General features: G+C 36.0%; 1 protein-coding gene across 1 annotated transcript in view; it reads right to left on the reverse strand.

The window, feature by feature from the left end:
- Positions 1-7,570: 7,570 nt before the first annotated feature.
- MDFIC (MyoD family inhibitor domain containing) overlaps positions 7,571-17,575 on the reverse strand; it is an 81,904-nt gene continuing 71,899 nt past the window's right edge. The window contains 1 exon segment of the mRNA XM_054177861.1: positions 7,571-7,749. Within this exon segment, the coding sequence (XP_054033836.1) occupies positions 7,571-7,749 (179 nt within the window).

Consider the following 17,575-nt stretch of genomic DNA (forward strand, 5'->3'; position numbering starts at 1 on the left):
CCCTTTAGGTGTCATGTTTCACCTATCTATTTTGGGGGTTTTGCAGCTTTCTCTAGAGTAGTCATGATCTTAAAAGTATAAACATCTGAAATCAAGTACCAGGCAAAATCCCATTAGATGGTATCAATGTAGTCAAACATTATTTTATAACGTTTAACTAATTTTTTTTAAAAAGGAAATATTGGGGGTGGGGGGAGACTAACTAAAGCCAAATATTCTAGAAAAAGAATAAGAATTTGACAAACTGTACACTAGCTAGCATCAATAAGCCACAAGTTAAACAGAGTAGCCTTATACTTCTCAAAAGTCTTTTCTTTAACCTCTACCCTGAATTGTCACCATGTCTACTCAGACATGGTAACACAGTTTTAGTTCACAGTGCCTGTCCTTCTGAGCATTCTGAGCAAGATCTATGGAGTTCAGTGTAGAGAAAAAGGAATTTTCATGCTTTTTACTGCATCTCCACCTGCAAAACCAGCACAGCTGAGAAAGATGGATCCTGTTCCTTCTTGTTCATGTTCAACAGAATTTTTTTAAATGCCAATAAATAGAATGCTTAGTTGTCAAATGTCATCAAATGTAGAAGTTCTCAGGCATGAACAGTGATAAAGAAGCAAGAAACAGAGTTCTACACCTGCATTATACAGGCTTGCAGGACAGGTGCCTCATAAATGACTTGGAAGCAAGACATATCTCCTCTGAATAAAAAGTTGAAGGGAAAAATACATCACACACTGAAAAACAGCTCACACTATCAAAGTCACTTAAATGCAACCACCATCATTTTCCAGACAGAATTCCAGTGGCTCTGAAGAAGCAACTACATAATCTTATCTCTTATGAGCAATACTAGACCAGGTTTTGTTGTCCAGGAAGCCCCACACTATTTCCATACCATCCTGCATTGCTGAACACAGATTCCCTTCATTATCAAAGAGATAATGGTGGGAAAATGCTTTTTCCAAAGGTGTCTCTCTGTTTGTCTATCTATCTATCTATCTATCTATCTATCTATCTATCTATCTATCTATCTGCCATGCACAGGAAGTGGCTTTTGCTATTGATCTTCCATAGCCTTGATTTCCTAGTCTGGAATATATAGCAAGCCTGTTGTTCTCTGTCATCTTAAGGTAAACTTTGGTTAGCTTTTGAATTTTGATTAGAGAGGTGTATACCTGTGATGGACTATTTTGTATTATCTCTACCCATGGTACAAACTGAGACAATTACTGTTGACATTAATATGTCTATGGAGAAAGCAGTGCATGGAATGGGCACTTATTGAGAATTTTTCATCAAACCCCAAATACTTTCTAAACATGTGCAACACAGGATTTGCTGTGTCCTTTATAATATGAACGACATTCTTGTCATTTTAGAAATTAGCTTTAATTGATTTTCAGATTTCAGGTGTCACTGCAAGAGCCTATTTTTATTTTATTTCACTGGTTTCTACTTTATTGTTTAATTTTTTTGTTAGTCTGTTGAGATCTCTTTATACGAAGTATTTCCTTCTTAGCTATATTTTTTATTGAAATGTCAACTAGTACTAGGAATCTTTCCATGGTTTTTTGAAACTTAGAAAGAGCTTGGCTCTTACATGATACTTTAATAATGTTGCCAATCCTCTGATAAGTTGTTCACATCAGATATTTAGCCCCAATACCTAATGCTTGAGAATCTACATTGATTCTCTTCACGTTTCGCCTCTGCATTCCAAGATTTATGAATATTAAGTTGTGATTGCCCCAAAGCAAAAGTATACTCACTAAGATATTTGCTGAGATCAGGAGTCTCTCTGCCCCATTTTTAAAACAAAGGCATTAATAAGGAAGCACTCTAAAATGTGCAACACTGGAAAAAAATAAGGAAAATTCAGTGTTTTTCACTAAAATGAGAAAAAAAAAAACCCAGAACACCAAAACTCTTGTTCACCATATCTGAACTACCCTAAATAATGCAAAAGAGAAACAACTTATAACACTTGTACACAACTATGTCTACTGAGAAGTGGGGATAAACCCTCATGTCCAAGCGATGAATACTCTTTTTAAAAAAGCAGGTAAAAAGACACTGTACTCTGTAATTTTTAACTCTTTCAAATATGTGGGCAGGTACTATGCACAGCACCTACAGAGGTCAGTTAAACTCAACATCAATGGTTGTGCCATTACCCAGAACACACATAATTTGGGATTTTGTGTACTAAGCGCAGATTTCATAGATCTATACAGGTACTTTGTGTGTACTGAGCACAGAATTCATAGATGTATGCAGGAGGCACACATGTTCAGTACTGAACCATCTTTCACAAGGACTAATTGAGCCTTATAATTTCAAATGCATACATAACATGTGCTCTTGACATTCCTGAAATGTAATATTTTTTAAATAATTAAATTTCATATATTTCTTTCACATGTACATCTCTATTTTTTTAAAAAATTGAATACATTTCTTATATTCAATTCTTCTCAGTTTCCTCTGTAATTTGGTCCATTTTTATGCATGTGTGAAAATAAGGAGCTTACTTAAAATGAGGTGAAACTGGCACAAATGAGAGGGAATGTGGATGTGGTGGTTTGTTGGTTTACCAACGGGTGAAAGAAATGTGCCATGGCAAAAACATCCCATTGAGATAAGTGCTGAAGCAAACTAATACCAAACATTTATGCAGACATACATTGAAATGCTCAAGGTTCAATTTCTAAACTGTGACTACATAATATTACTTCTGCCCCTCTGTTTGTAATTACATTGCTTTCAGGTTTATATATTAAACAGTTCCCCAGCTGCTCTTTAGAAAATAATAAACTGGTTAATTTTAAAAGCAACCACATATGGTTAAGATAATTTAAGAGATACAACTCTATTTTTTTTTACACAAATCTTTGTATTAAACTAAAGCCAGAACTCTACTGTGTTTATTACAATAAATATTCTTATTGAAATCAACAGTATATGAGGGATTCCCAGCAGGTTCTGCATAAGCCATTATTGAAACATCTCATTGCAATTATTTTTCAGTAATTTCTTCCCACTGTTATTCTATATATTACAATATACTGAGCACAAAATAAGACGTTGGTATCTCTCAGTATAGCTTCTATTGGATTATGAATTAAGATGGATATAAATTGGATTGTAAATTAAGAACTATGAAAAGTCAAGGCACCCCTTGGATATAAAAAGCACACTCTGCATCAGAGATCTCACCTCCCCACCAGCATCAGGGTTGACACTCGAGACACTTCAGGATAACTCTGTTATTTGCCACACTGGCAGAAACAAGAAATTCCCTGGCTTCAAGAAGTGCTAGAGAAATTTATTCTTCTCTTTACTGGCAATTGCTATGTAGGACATTATATGGATTCCTGGATAGCATTAATGGTGCTGTTTTCTGCATGCCTCGGGCCACAAGGCTGTGATTACTTTTAATCAGTTTCAAGACTACCCACCCTCAGCCGTGCTTTGGTATCTTCAGACTGGATCAGTGCATTGTAGCCTACCTATTGTAACACTTGGAAGTTCCCCCGAGGCTTTCAGGCTATGCAGAATGAAGCCAAAATGAGTTTAGGTCCCTTCCTTTCCCTTCATTTCCCTACAGGAACTTTGTTTTCTGTTCCCCCTTTCCCACCAGTAGTCCCAAATACCATACAGTAACCAGAAATCCTTCCTTTCATTAGGCAATACCATTAAAAAAAAAAAGGGGGGGGGGGGGGGGGGGCATAAAATAAATTAAAACAAAATAAAATATCATTTTCCTGGAAGCTTGCAACATTGTTTATTATTCATATTATTCTTAAATTCCTTCTGAATTTAATAATGCAAATACATGTAAATTCATTTTACATATTCCTGGTTAAAAAAAAGACAAGTCTCAAAAGCATCAGTGAGATCAGAAATAAACTTCACCAGTCTGTCCGGAAGGGTCAAACCCTAAAACATGCCCTAACCCAGACAACAGGCTAAGCACCTGTGAATGGGTTAAGCTGGTCACTTCCTGGGGTCCAGATGGCCAAGGCAAATATGAAGTATGTATAATTAATGTTGTGACACAGGTGTGAACTGTGAGTGAGCCTCTGGCCATGTTTGGATAAGCCCACCACACCCATCCTATAGGTCCAGTTATCAGGGTTCCGTGCTACCAACCAAAGGGCATTAATTGTCTTGGGACAGTATTTAAACCAGCGGAGAAGTTAGGCAACTTGTCTTGCTCTCACCCAAGAAGCAACAGGAGCCAAATACTGCCGGAGTAGCAGATGAAGGGCCTGCATTAGCAGACCAACTACACCCAGGCCTTACACCTGGACCAAGGCAGAAAGGGAAAAAGCTCCAAGAGAACTGAATCCCAAAAGAGGCTACAGCCCAGCAAGGCAGCACACCAGAGAGAGACCCCTTAGCCCTCTCTGAGCTAAGGACTGTTCAAATTATAGCCACAGCATCTGGGAAGATAGCAGACAGAGGAGCAAATTGTGAGTACCTGCCGTGGAATCCCACTTGTGGGAAAACCACAGATTACAGCACCTGTATTTCCAATTTGAATTGCTGTATTGGAAATTCTAGATCTGTGCTTAAATCATTTAACCCTTTTCATGTGTGGAAAGTAATACCCACAACCAAATATAACCTGTAAATATACTGTGTAAATAAATTACAGTGGTGTTTGAAGATACCTGCACCAGGAAATATTAATTATAAAATATATAAAACTATACATTTTATTAAACAGTCTTCAACCCCATAAGCTCAGTCTAATTGGTGTAATGAGACAATTCTTCATATTTATCCATAAACAGAGTGAAACAGAGTCTGCCACTCACACTCACCCTTGTTCCTCAGTCGTTAGCCTTCTTAATTCCAGTGAAATTTAGAACTTAATTGTAATTGACCCCTGTTAATATAACAAGCACACTTTCTGTTTCAAAAGATCTGTAATGGTCATTGCACAGTGAAGATGAAATTTAACACAAGTGCTTAAAGAGAGTGAATACTGTCAACAACAGTACAATAATTCTCACCACCATATGCTAACTATCAGTAGCATAATAAATACAAATTCTTCTATCCTTATGGTAAAATCATGTCATGGTAGGGCATGGGGAGCAACTGGGAAGGTGCAGTGACAGTAACCTGTGCATATGCAATCATTATTATTCAGGAAAAAAAAAAAAAGAAGGGAAATTTGGAGGAAATGTATTTATCCCTGGTGAATAAGATATTAATTATCAAAAAGGTCTCAGCCAAACACTTGGAGGATTTGTATAGCACATCAGACAAAATATGCCAGCTATTCAGAAAAACAAGGCAGATGAGATTGGGCTGGTGCAGGCTGTCTCACTGACATGCAGCATTCTAGACAAGCTAGTGAACATGCTACTAGACAAGCAAGTGAGCGTAATACACAAGGACCTACGCAAACTACAAAACGATCAAAGACTGCTTCAATATCATAATGTAAAATTGTAACAGGAAGGCAGACAGGATGATAAAAAGAAGCAGAGCTCTTTGAAATGTGAGTCAAGAGGAAAAAAAGTGACAGGCTCAACATTTTCAGATGAGAATTCAAGATTATGGCACATTCTGCAAGAACAACATAGGAAATAAACGCCAAACATGTGGCTGTTAAAAAAAAAAAGAGGGGTGGGGGGGCAAGCAAAAAGCAGCATAATTTTCACAAGTTATATAACTCCACTATTAGAGAACCTGGCTAATTCCAACAAGGAAGATATCCGAGAACAGAGGGATGGAAGATCTAATTAAATAGAGAGCAATGCTGTTAAATAAAGTCTGAAGTGATTTTTCTGCCTTCAGTAGAGAAACTGCAGCCTTCTATGAAGTAACAGGAGTGGGCTCCACTGATTTTCCAGTAGCAATTCCAAAAGAAAGAAGCTGCAAAAGCCCAGCAAGTGCAAAAAAGTGATGCAGTACCACCAGCTTTTAAAAGCTGCCACTTGCAGAACTGACTTTGGGAAGCCTAATGCAATGAAGGTTCCAGTTGCAGGAAACCATGCGTTTTTATTTATTGTTGACTACAAAACATTTCTTTACTCATCATTGAAATACAAGTTGCAGGAAGAACAGTTTTGTTCTTCACCTGGCAAAGTACCCAAGTTCCAGTTAACTCCTGCTGGCAAGACTGACTGACCAGCCATGCTGTGATGAAACGAATAAGGGCAGAATGTCTGTACAAATAGACAAGAGACTGTCAGCAACAGCCATGAAAAAGACAGGCCAAAACACTTCACAGGGTGATAAAAGGGGAAGAAAAATAAATAGAATAGAGACAAATGAGATAAAGCGACACAACCAACTTACATTGGAAAAAGGCAAAACCAAAACCACTCTGAAACCATTTGTGGGCAAAATGTGTTTTTCATATGATGGGGGAAAGTGTATGCAGTTGCTCCACAGGTCTTAAAATGTCTTTGTTTTCAGAACAGCATCAATATTCCTGTTAAAATCACCATTAAAATCAAACAGGAATTGGGATGTCTTCCCACTTTTGGACAGACTCTTAATGTGGCTACCTCTTACAGTACTTCTATAATCTAAATCTCCCTCTTGAGACAGAACACAACACCAGGTAGCAGGTTCAAAGTGCTTCTAGAAGTATCAGCCAATTTTGCTAGTTAAAGGAGTGTAATAAAATCAGGTTAAAAGAGTGTAATATACAAACACAACACTCTAGAACATAAACAACAAAGCAGTTGCAGGTTCAGTATTAGGATCTACAAATTTTATGCTGAGTACAAAACACTTGGTATTAAGCAGAAAACAATGAATTTATGAATTTATTATCAAGCTTACGGAAACAGACCTGCAGACAGACATAGGGGTATAAATTGCTTCTGCACATAGTCTTTTGTGTCTGCAAACACATGATTCAAACACTTCAGCATGAGCACTGGTTACCTTTCAAGATTAAATAATATCACTTTGATAATCTCTTTGAATATCTCTTTCTTGTCTTGCTAGTGAACACTGGCTGAAGACCAAAGTAGCTACCACAAGAAATCAAGGCAACAAAAAAAGTACATTTTTACAATCACCTTTACCAAGGGAGCCAAAGTTGGAGAAGAAGGTAATAAGCCCTAGGTTGTCTCTCAGTGTCAGCTAGTAGGATGCAGGCTGTAAATCCCATGAGGGGATAGCTTGTCAGGCAAACAGGACCTCTAGCACAATTCTGATTTGTGGCATGGTGCAAAACTCCAAACAACCTTAACCAATATTAAATTGAACAGCTTGTATAGTACCAATATCTGAAAAATGGAGGGAGGATGGGAAAAAAGGGCAATAAGTTGTTTATTTAAAATGAAGTATCTTTTGTTCCAGGGAGAACTGTATATTTGCTTTGTATGAAGGGAGATTAGTTGCTGGTGCATTCAGAGAGGTGGAGAAAGGGAAAGGTGTTTGAGTTCTTCAAATGTGTTTATCAACAAATGCTTGGCTTTGGTCCAACAGTCTTTTTGTTTCCTCATTGTGACCTTCATACAGACCTAAGCAAAGTGGCTCCTAGAGAATAATGTAGCATTTATAATGGCTACCAGTTTTGTATTTAGGTGTTGGTTTATGAGGTCAAGATGGAAGGCTTTTGGAGGCTTATGGGAATCTTCATTTTTCCTCCTTTTGCTCTTGAAGTAGACAAATATTCATAATTCTTCATTTCTGCAGAATCCTTAGAAATGTTTTTCTGCAGTTTAGCTAGCATTGTAAATGATTCCCCTTGCATAGCTCCACAAGCTACCCCTGCACAAGGAATAGAAGAACAAGTTAAGAAAATGATAAGAGAAGTGCCTAGGGAAGACAGCACTGTACTGTACATTACAAAGATCAGAGGGAGCCCAGAAGCAGAACGAGAAAAACTCTGTTCGCAACATGCACTGTAGTGCAGAAATTCCCAGAAAACTCAAATACCATCATTGTCATTTTTGAAATCAAGAAAGCTGGGGGTGGGGGAGAGGTGTGGAAATTGCAGAAGGGACCTGATAAAAGTAGAAGCTAACAAGTTGCTTCTGTGGAGAGATTTTATTAAGACATTTGACCTTAAACAGATGTAGTAGATTTTTTTAAGTCCAGTCAAAAAACTATCAGTTCTTGAATCCAAACTATCTCCATGTCTGGTGAACAAAGACACTAAAAATCCATAGATTATTTCCTTCTGTGGAAGGAATTCAAAAAGAGCTTTCAGCCTAAGCAAACAAACAGAAACTCTGTTAGGAGGAGTTTGGAGCAAAATACTCTTCCAAAAATATTTATTATGACTGAGAAGTAAGGATTTGGTGACAGAAGTAGAGAACATGTCCAAAACACAGAATATGGCAGAAAACAATCCTTAAGGTTGTACATACACAACAATTCAAATCCCTCAGTTTCATGTTATGTCATCTCTTGTTGACAGGCAACCTTAGTTAATAGAGTGAGTGATAAAACATGTTTTCTTGGTATGTTTACCGGGTCTCTGACTGTAGGAGAGAACACAAAGAATAGAAACTAAATGGCTGGTTCCACAGAAATAGAAATGAAATTGAGAAAAATGGCATTAGTTCTTTTAATCACTAACTGGAAGAAAACATGTAATAAATAAATCTACCTGGCAATGGACTGAAATTAGAAATCTTCAGGATCATTTATGTGACTAAATTACTTGGGAGACTGAAACAGACATCTGTGCTGAACCTGATCCTACTCTACATAAATTACTGATCAATAAACTGAGAACAAGTACACAGTGGCTTATTTAAATTATTTTAGTAATACTTATGACACTCCTCTGAGAAGCATGCTGCGAGTTGGTGCAAAATTTGCATAACAAGGAGAAGGAGGAGGCCTCCACTAGTGCAAGCACTGCTAATGAAATAAAGATAAGCCTTTGTGCTGATGTCTGGCATATCCTCACAGTATCTTGTATTGTCTTTTAAATATTAGCTATTGGAATATAAAGTTTAGCCAATAATATTTGGTTTCTTGACTTCTTATTTAAGTTATTTTTGCTACTGCTTTTTAGGGAAATATTTAGCCTCTGTAAATTGAAATAGTGGTTTCAGGGAACTTATCCGTTGTCATCCAAATGCTACATAGTTCAGGATCATAGAGTAGAAGATCAGTGAGTTTGCTTCATGGTTAAAGATATTCTAATACATAGCAGTTCATAAACTTTAGTACATATGGATTTGCATTTCTATACAAAACAAATTTAGACATCAACCTAATTTGTGATATTTTGACATTTTATTTGAAGAAGGAAAAAGAACCAAAAACTAAGCATGAATTACAGTATGGCTAAGTTGGGAATTACAAGGTCTGCAGAAGGGATGATGTGTCATTTGGGAAATGCACATCAACATAAATTTTGCTTTTTCCTGGATGGCTAGACTATCTAGAGAAGTCCAAGTTCTGCATGCTTACATATGATATTCCCCTGATGCAGTCTCTTCCACTAATCTTCTAAGTGGTATATGTGATTCCTTCTGTGTGCAAAAGCTACAGGGCAAACAGCGATCAATGTGTAATTTGACTTGATGCCCTTTGAGTTTCCCAGTACTCTGAAACAGGCAAAATCACTTAGAGCAGCTGATTCAATTTGTCAGGCAGTACTGTGTGTAACACGTATTGGCCCTAATTCAGCTGTAGCAGATTAGGGTGCCTTGTCAGTCCATCAGCACATTGGGTTATTCACAGGAGAAGGGTACAGAAGGACTACAAGCAAGAGCATTTAGTTAGAGAGGAACTCATGTGCATACACAAAGATTAACGTTTACAGTCACATAGCAATACATTTTATAGAGATAAATTCAGTTCTTGTAGATATTAAAAGTGCACAGGACAGGTGCTTTCCACTTACCTCACCAAAGCTCTCCAAAGGAACAAAAAACCTCTCCCTTTGGTTGTTTTTAGAACATGGTTTCCAGTTTTCCAGGCAATCACTGCTCATAAGGTTTTGAGGGTTTTCTTTTGGTTTTGGCTTTGGTGGTGGTTGTCTTTTTTTCTCTCTCAAACTGTCTGATAACATCTGTCCCAGCACTCTGAGTTGCATTTCTGAAAACAGAAAGGAAGACGAAGATGCAGGTTCCTCTGTGTAATATTGTTTTCATACAAATCAGCAAAGACATAAGTTCCCATGATATCACAGACTGCTAATCTGCCATCAGACCTCTATATACAGTGTTTGAAATCAGTTTAATAATAGAAACTTATAGTAGAATAATGCATTTAATTTTTTTTTACTATATTAATGTCAGGAAATAATGATTTACACTAATTGTATCCACATGTGAACAAACAATTCTCTTGTTTATGGTTTAAAAGTCCAATAAGATCATTATGTATTGATATGATCCCCTTAATTCCAGGATTTACCTGAAGACTATGGTTACATCCCAGGATCATATCTTATCTTCTAGTTGAAATATGCCAGAATACCTTGGGCCTCTGTTGAAAACACTAAAAGATCTAATCTGAGAAAATGTGAGGCATCATGCATTTATTTAAACCACATACTACTACACTGAAGAATCTTTTATCAAGGATGCAGGAGTACTTACCTTCCCAGATACATTATTTCTTGAAATGTCAGGATCCTAGAGAATTACCTCGAGACAGAACATACTTTCTCTGATTGTGTCTTCTGTTGTGTTTCTGGACTCAGAATTGGGCTCAAATAATTCAGACATTAGGCTTCAACAGGAAAGTTAACCTATGTAGTGCTGCATGCAGTGCTTCATACAAAATTAGCAAAAAATGAAGCATCAGAATTACAGTCAGTGCAGAAGATATTGCACACAAATTGTGGCCTTTAATTTTAATAAAAGGCTTCAAAAAGCCTTCACACTTCTGTGTAAGTCACCTGCCCTTTGTGCGCCAGCGTTCATGTTGGGGTGCTGACAGCCCACTCAGGGCACCTACAGCCAACAGGATCTTGCTTTTCACTACTCTGATTAAGTAATGTTCACTTCCTAGGAATCCCCCACAGAGTAGCGATATTCCTACGTGCCTGACCATCAGTAATGACTGGATTCTGTGAGAATTTGAAAACCTTCCTCAACACATTTATTTCTGGTTTTCAACCTCTATGCAAAGCAATACTTTGGCATTGTTATGTGATTTTTGACAGGGTTACAGTAAATTCATTGTGCTAAACTGAAATGTTTCTGGCAGATGTCTACTCTGCAACAATCAAGCTATGTGTACAGTAAAATATGACAACCACAGTGCTACTTCTAGTTGTAAAAATTATGCATGTAATGCTTTATTAATGCTAACTGGGAGCACAACTAAGCAGTATATTATTTATTTTTACATGAGAATGTTTTTTATTACAAAAAGTTACTTCAATATGTTCTATGGGATTAAAATTTTAAAAAATTTAGTCATGAGTCAAAAGTTGTTGACAAAGAGAAAATAAAGAAGCAAACGTGCTAGGAAAACCAGTTTCTTTTCAACCCTTCAGACTTGTTTTCCTATCCACTATCAATGTATTTTTTCAGTGGTCTCTAGTTTTCTTCCTGAAGGCTACCCTGGAACATTAGATTTAGAAAGCTATTTGGTGGGGAAAACCCCTGACTCGTTCAAGGGGAATACCATTGCTTTTCCAAAAGCAAACATTACACAACAGGAGACACAGAAGTAGGATTTATCTTGAAAGCAATTTGAACTATCCATATTTAAGGGCATCAAGCTTAATTAATGAAAAACAACTTGTTTCATGTGTAGTGGAATTAATTTTCATTTGTGTGATTCCAGTCCCTCAGCTTGGTTGCTTTGCATTTAATAAGATGGGAACTTCAGCTTTAGGTTTTACTGCAGTGAAACATTTTTTAGTAAGTTTCCCTTCTGTGTATTCTTTGACTGTTTGCAAGTGCTGAATAAATTCTGCAGGTGCCCCCTCAGTGGAGTGTGAATAGGCCCACTCTCCTCTTTTTCTTTTTCTTTTTCTTTTCTTAAATTTGTTTCTAATTGCTCCCATTTTGCATTTGGTTTAAATGGAACCAACAAGCTTAAAAGTTATTAGCAGAGAACTGAATAAGCACACATTCAAGTATATGCATCACAATATATTTTTGACCCCTTTTCTCTTTGAAAACCAGAATAAGAAAAGGGGAAATTTTATTATGTTATTGGAGGAATCTTCGTATGTCTCACAGTATAGCGTAACAAACTACTTATGATGCTCATAAGGGCCAATTTTCATTTTATCATTTGACTTCCTCAAGAATACCACATAATCAGGGAAGTAGCCTGAGGAAAACAAACAAACAAATAAATAAATAAATACACCTAATGGTGTAGTCCATGAGTTAAATTTCTCCTGGAGTAGAGGAATGCAAAAGTATAGCTGAATCAATGTAACAAAGCATTGCATTAACCTCTAAGGAATAGGGAAGCAAAACATGCAATAAATCTCCACACATGCTCTGTAATTTCCTGTATTGTAACATATGGAAGTATAGTGTACAGGAAAAAAAAAATCCAGCACCCACTTCTTTTCCCCAGCCCAGAGGAACTGGACCTTCTAGCTGTTTGTTTTTTGGTTTTTTTTGTTCTTTTAACATTTCAGAGTTGATTTGTCATTCTTCTGGTGAGCCTACTGACAACTCACAAGACATTAAATCCCAGTGGTCCTTTGTTTAATACACTAGAACACATTTTGTCTTGCAAATTTTCCATAAACTTCTATATCAGAGATGACCTCTCATGCTTTATTTTAGTATGAGTGGACTATTTATCTTAACATTGCTGTTCATCTTCCTCTCACAGCCCATTTTATTAACTTGTTTATACTACATAAATTCACTTTTTTTCTATGATGCTTGTTTCACAGGCAAGTCATCCAACTACAAAGATTTTTTAGACTTCAATTTAGCTATACCTTTAAAATCAATATTTAATGTATTGGTTGGTCTCGATCCTTGGGGTCTCTTCCAACCTTAGGTATATTGTGATACTGTGATACTGTGATATTTTTGCCATAGAAATTAATCTTTATTGTAATTACTAGTTCAGAACTATAACCTACATTCACCATACTTATATGTTGGTATGGGAAACATCTCATTCATGTTACCCCAGACAACTACTGTGAGTTAGGACATACATCTCTGTGTTGTGAAGATCCTGCACTAGCCAAAAAATTACATTTGAGGTACATTTCAATAGATTAGACACAAATACTGACATTTCTTATGCTCCCACCAGTAAGGGTAAGGAAAGGGAATAAAACTAGTCACCAAATAAAATCCAGACCCACAGAGATGTTATAGAACCTGGTACAGGAAGACGGTCAAAGAGCAAAACACCTTGTAGACCCAGAAAACCTATCCCAGACTCACATATTTTACTTGCAGAGCATAGGACAGAAAAAGTCACTTCCTTGTTAGATTATCTCTCTGAATATAGATGATAAACCTCCCACTTTTCTTACTCACCTAGAGAATATTTCTATTATGCCAATGAAAATTTTATGGAAAAACATTTCCTTCTATTCTTTTCAGTGTTTGACAGAAATAACAATTCTATGAACTCCATTTAAATGATCAAAATAATCTACTACTTCTGTTACAAAACAAATCCATGAGGCATTACTCCACCTACCTTATCTAACCTCTCTACTATAATAAGAAATAAAATTCCACTCATGCAATGTTTATTGATTTCATATACTCTTTATATATATACAATATATGTTATATATAACTATGTATGTATGCATGTGAGCTATGACCATCAGGAGGTGAGTAAACAAATTATGTGTTTGGTACTCTGTTCTGCTCTTTCCTATCTGCACAATTACACTCAAGTAAAAAGTTTTGCATCATTTTTCATTTGAGTTTTGATTTTAGTTCTTTCTGTGTCTCTCTGGTGGAATACAAAAAGCATCAGAACACAGTGATTTGTGCCTGTGAAGATACCAGTATAGAGTGATGAAGTCACATCTTAGTCTTCTGCTGGATAAACTGACTAGAACAGGCTCTGTGATTTTCCCCTTTCAAATCAGTTTTATGTCTCCAAGTAATTTATGTGGCTCTGTTCTGGACTTTGAGTGGTTTTCAAAAAATGAAGTTCAGAAAGCAGTGTTCTGAACCTGCTTTCCTAAGCACACACTCTTTCTGGCACCTACTCCCTGCATTACCCATTTAAAATCAAACGGTCACCATGAAAGGCCACAGGATTTCAAATGAAAACTATTGTTCAGTACCTTCTTCATTATGACCCTCAAATCTTTTCAGTGTTTCATCTTTTTTTTTTTTTCTTTCTAAAAAGTAAATACTAAATATTTCTTTTCCATTTCATAGCATGAAAAACAACCAAACCTTTTTCTCCACAGAGGTTCATCCTGCGAGGTCCAGATTGTTATAAATAAGCAACTTGTAAAAATGTATTTCATTTATTGTTCCGTTAACTCTTGATTCATCCACAAATTCTGCTAGAAATGTTTCTAGATCATTGATGAAAATGTTGAAGATTTGCAGGTCGAGTACCAGTTTGGGCAGAACCCCTCTAAAATCACCCTTTTAACAATTATTTCATTTGACAACTACTGTTTGAGACCTATCAGTTACTTGGTTTCAGACTATCAGGAGATATTAATGCATAATCTTGCAAATTAAGATGTCATTTTGGTCCTAGGTCAAATATGTTAAGAACCCAAGTATACAACACAATTACTCTTATCAGCCTAAGTTTTATCTCAGTGATTAATAATTGAAAAGTATTTCCCATAAAACTATATTGACATGCATCAGTACTTTTCCAATACTTTATTACTACTACTAGACCATGCTTCCAGTCATTTTCCATAAGAATAAAATCAGCTTTCCCCAAATGCTAATTACCATTTTTAAACATGAAGTGTAGGAAGGTGGCATAAACCTTTTGAAATGCAGTTTGTTTTTATTAAAATCCACTCTCACCTAAGGTCGTAAAACTGTATTGTAAAACCATATTGTAAAACAAAGCTGAAGGGTAGTTTGAAAGGCAAAATACCACTTGTTAGTAGCAACATTTTCTTTCATAAATAAATATCTATATTAGGCATCAAAGAAGCAATGGGAACCAATAGAACTGGACAGAAAGTTTTAGTGAAAACATGGAGAATGCTGGATTTGCAAGCAGAGGGCTGAACAGAAATGGCTTTAATGACATGGTAGAGTCATTTCTTTGCTAAGAGAAGACCTGCAGGGCTTCACTCTGGAAATTTTTTAAATCCCATGAAAATCAAGTGTTTTTGTAGAAAATCATGAAGCTGATTCTTTTAACCACTTCTTTTACAGAAGTTAAAGGCAGAACCAAAGTTCTTTCAACATTCTTGCCACAGAAATGTGCCATGCATGTTACAGTCATTAATACAGTTCTTACCTCAATACACTACCCAAGACCTATGTTTCTCATTAACAAAGTCCCTTCACAAGTTGTTCCCTCAGTCTTGTGATACTTAGAAATGAGAAGTACACGTCATACAGTTTATAATGCCCAAAATTAATACATACTGAAACCAGACTGAATGTCTTTGGATTAGGTAAGTGAAACCTATGCAGGAGTACACAAACTATATAAAAGGTTAATATATGAAAGGTTATGACAAGAGAATGGTGATTGTTCTACACATCCACAGATTCATCAATCTTACTTGCAGAAATGAAAACAAGATTAAATGGGATGTTAGAAAAAAGCTTTCTGTCTGTAAGACTACTAGAGCATCTATGCCTACTGTTTCTAGTGTGTCCCAAATTCCCTTCATCAGAGGTTTTCAAGAACACTTTTTTAGACACTGTATCAGCTTAGACCACTGAACTAGAAGTTCCCGAGAACTTCCTTCCAACCACGTACTTGGGTGTTTTCACAATATTTGTGTGTGCATTTTGGAATTAATACCCTTTTGATATTAGCCTTATTTATACAAATATTCTGCACAGTAATTTCCAGCACAAGTTGGAAGTAGGTGTTACTCAGAAACAGTATATTTTTATCCCTTCCAAACAATGTGTAAGATGTAAGCTTAGTATGATATAGCCTTTTATCATTTACATGTGCCTATACCTCAATAATATTACCATTCTGCTTTCAGAGGTTATAAAAATTAGTATTTTGAAATGTAAAAATATAATTTTAACTTCAAAAAATACATCTTCATCACAGGTTATTCTATCAAGACTTGCATATACAATACATGGAATGATTCGAAAATCTTTTTGATGCATAACATATCACCTGTGAAAAAATAAATAAGTGAAGACATTCTCAATTTTGGTAAATATTTATAGAGCCAAACAATATGAAGTATATGTAACAATCAAATTTCTAGTGAAAATGTGTGCAAGTGGGTTTATTTTGAAAGGAAAATTCCTACTCCCAGTGTCACACCCAATTAAATTCTCCAGGTAATGACCCCATTTGCATAGAGAGCTGAACCCACAAGTGGGAATTTTAATGGGCACACCACCTGAGTACATTAATTGAGAGTGACACTACTTGAACTAGTTTTGTGCTTACCCCACTGAAAATTCTACTCATATTATTTTTAATGTCAAGCTACAAGTCAAATTTCAAGATGATGGATTTGTTCTTTTTTTAAGCATTGAATTTGAATAAAAGAAAGCTTTAATTCTGTTATGCATTGCATAGCTTTAACTAATCTGTAGTTCTGATTCTTACCATTGCTTCATTTTTTTTCAGTGATTGGAATTTAATTTTATTCATTAATTTGTGAATAATTAGATAGAAAATAATGCCTTCAGCAGCTAAATTGCTTTTGGATTGCTGTTTAATGTACTTTTACCAGAATATGTGTTACAGTTAAGCTGGCATAATAGTTTACTAAAATGTCATTGTGTAAATATATCAAATTATTCTTGCTGAAGAAACAAGACTGAATACAAATAATTTTCTTATAATTTTATAAGTTTCTTAATCTTAACCTCATGAAAGCTTGGTAGTTACAAAGCAGATTACTGATGCAGAAATAGCAGTTGTCAACAGTAGTGGAAGTCCTGCACCGCATTTCCCTTTATCCTTCACACACTACTTATAATGACCTTGAAGTTATTGTGGATTCTGAACACTGCTGTTAGTCTACATTAAATATGTAATCAAGGTGTCTTATCCTCACATGAAGAAACAGACCAGCGGAGTTGCATGTCCCAGGGAGAAAAGTAAACCCATGTTGTCTAATACATTTCCTTTCCCCTGCTTGTTCTTCTTAAGTCTTCATTAACTGAAATGCACAGAATCTGAAAGCTAGCTTAATCATGTCACTGTAAAAACTATTAACTTTAAACTAATGTTTAGATTGCTCTTATTCTTGTGAGTGAAACTAATCTGAAGACTGGAACTGTGCAAAGTCCATCTCAACAGGCCTTTTGGTACTTTTTTTCAACATGCAAGACAGTATCAACATAGTTTTAACTGCATATATTCAAATATGAAACACTGTTTCTCAGAGCTATTCAAAACTGTTTCTGGAGATATTAAAAACTTACCTGGATGCATTCCTGTGTAATCTGGTATAGGTGATCCTGCTCTGGCAGGGAGGTTGGACTAGATGATCTTTCGAGGCCCCTTCTAACCCCTGAAATTCTGT

The sequence above is a fragment of the Dryobates pubescens genome, chromosome Z (assembly GCF_014839835.1).
Source record: "Dryobates pubescens isolate bDryPub1 chromosome Z, bDryPub1.pri, whole genome shotgun sequence".
Taxonomy (NCBI): domain Eukaryota; kingdom Metazoa; phylum Chordata; class Aves; order Piciformes; family Picidae; genus Dryobates; species Dryobates pubescens.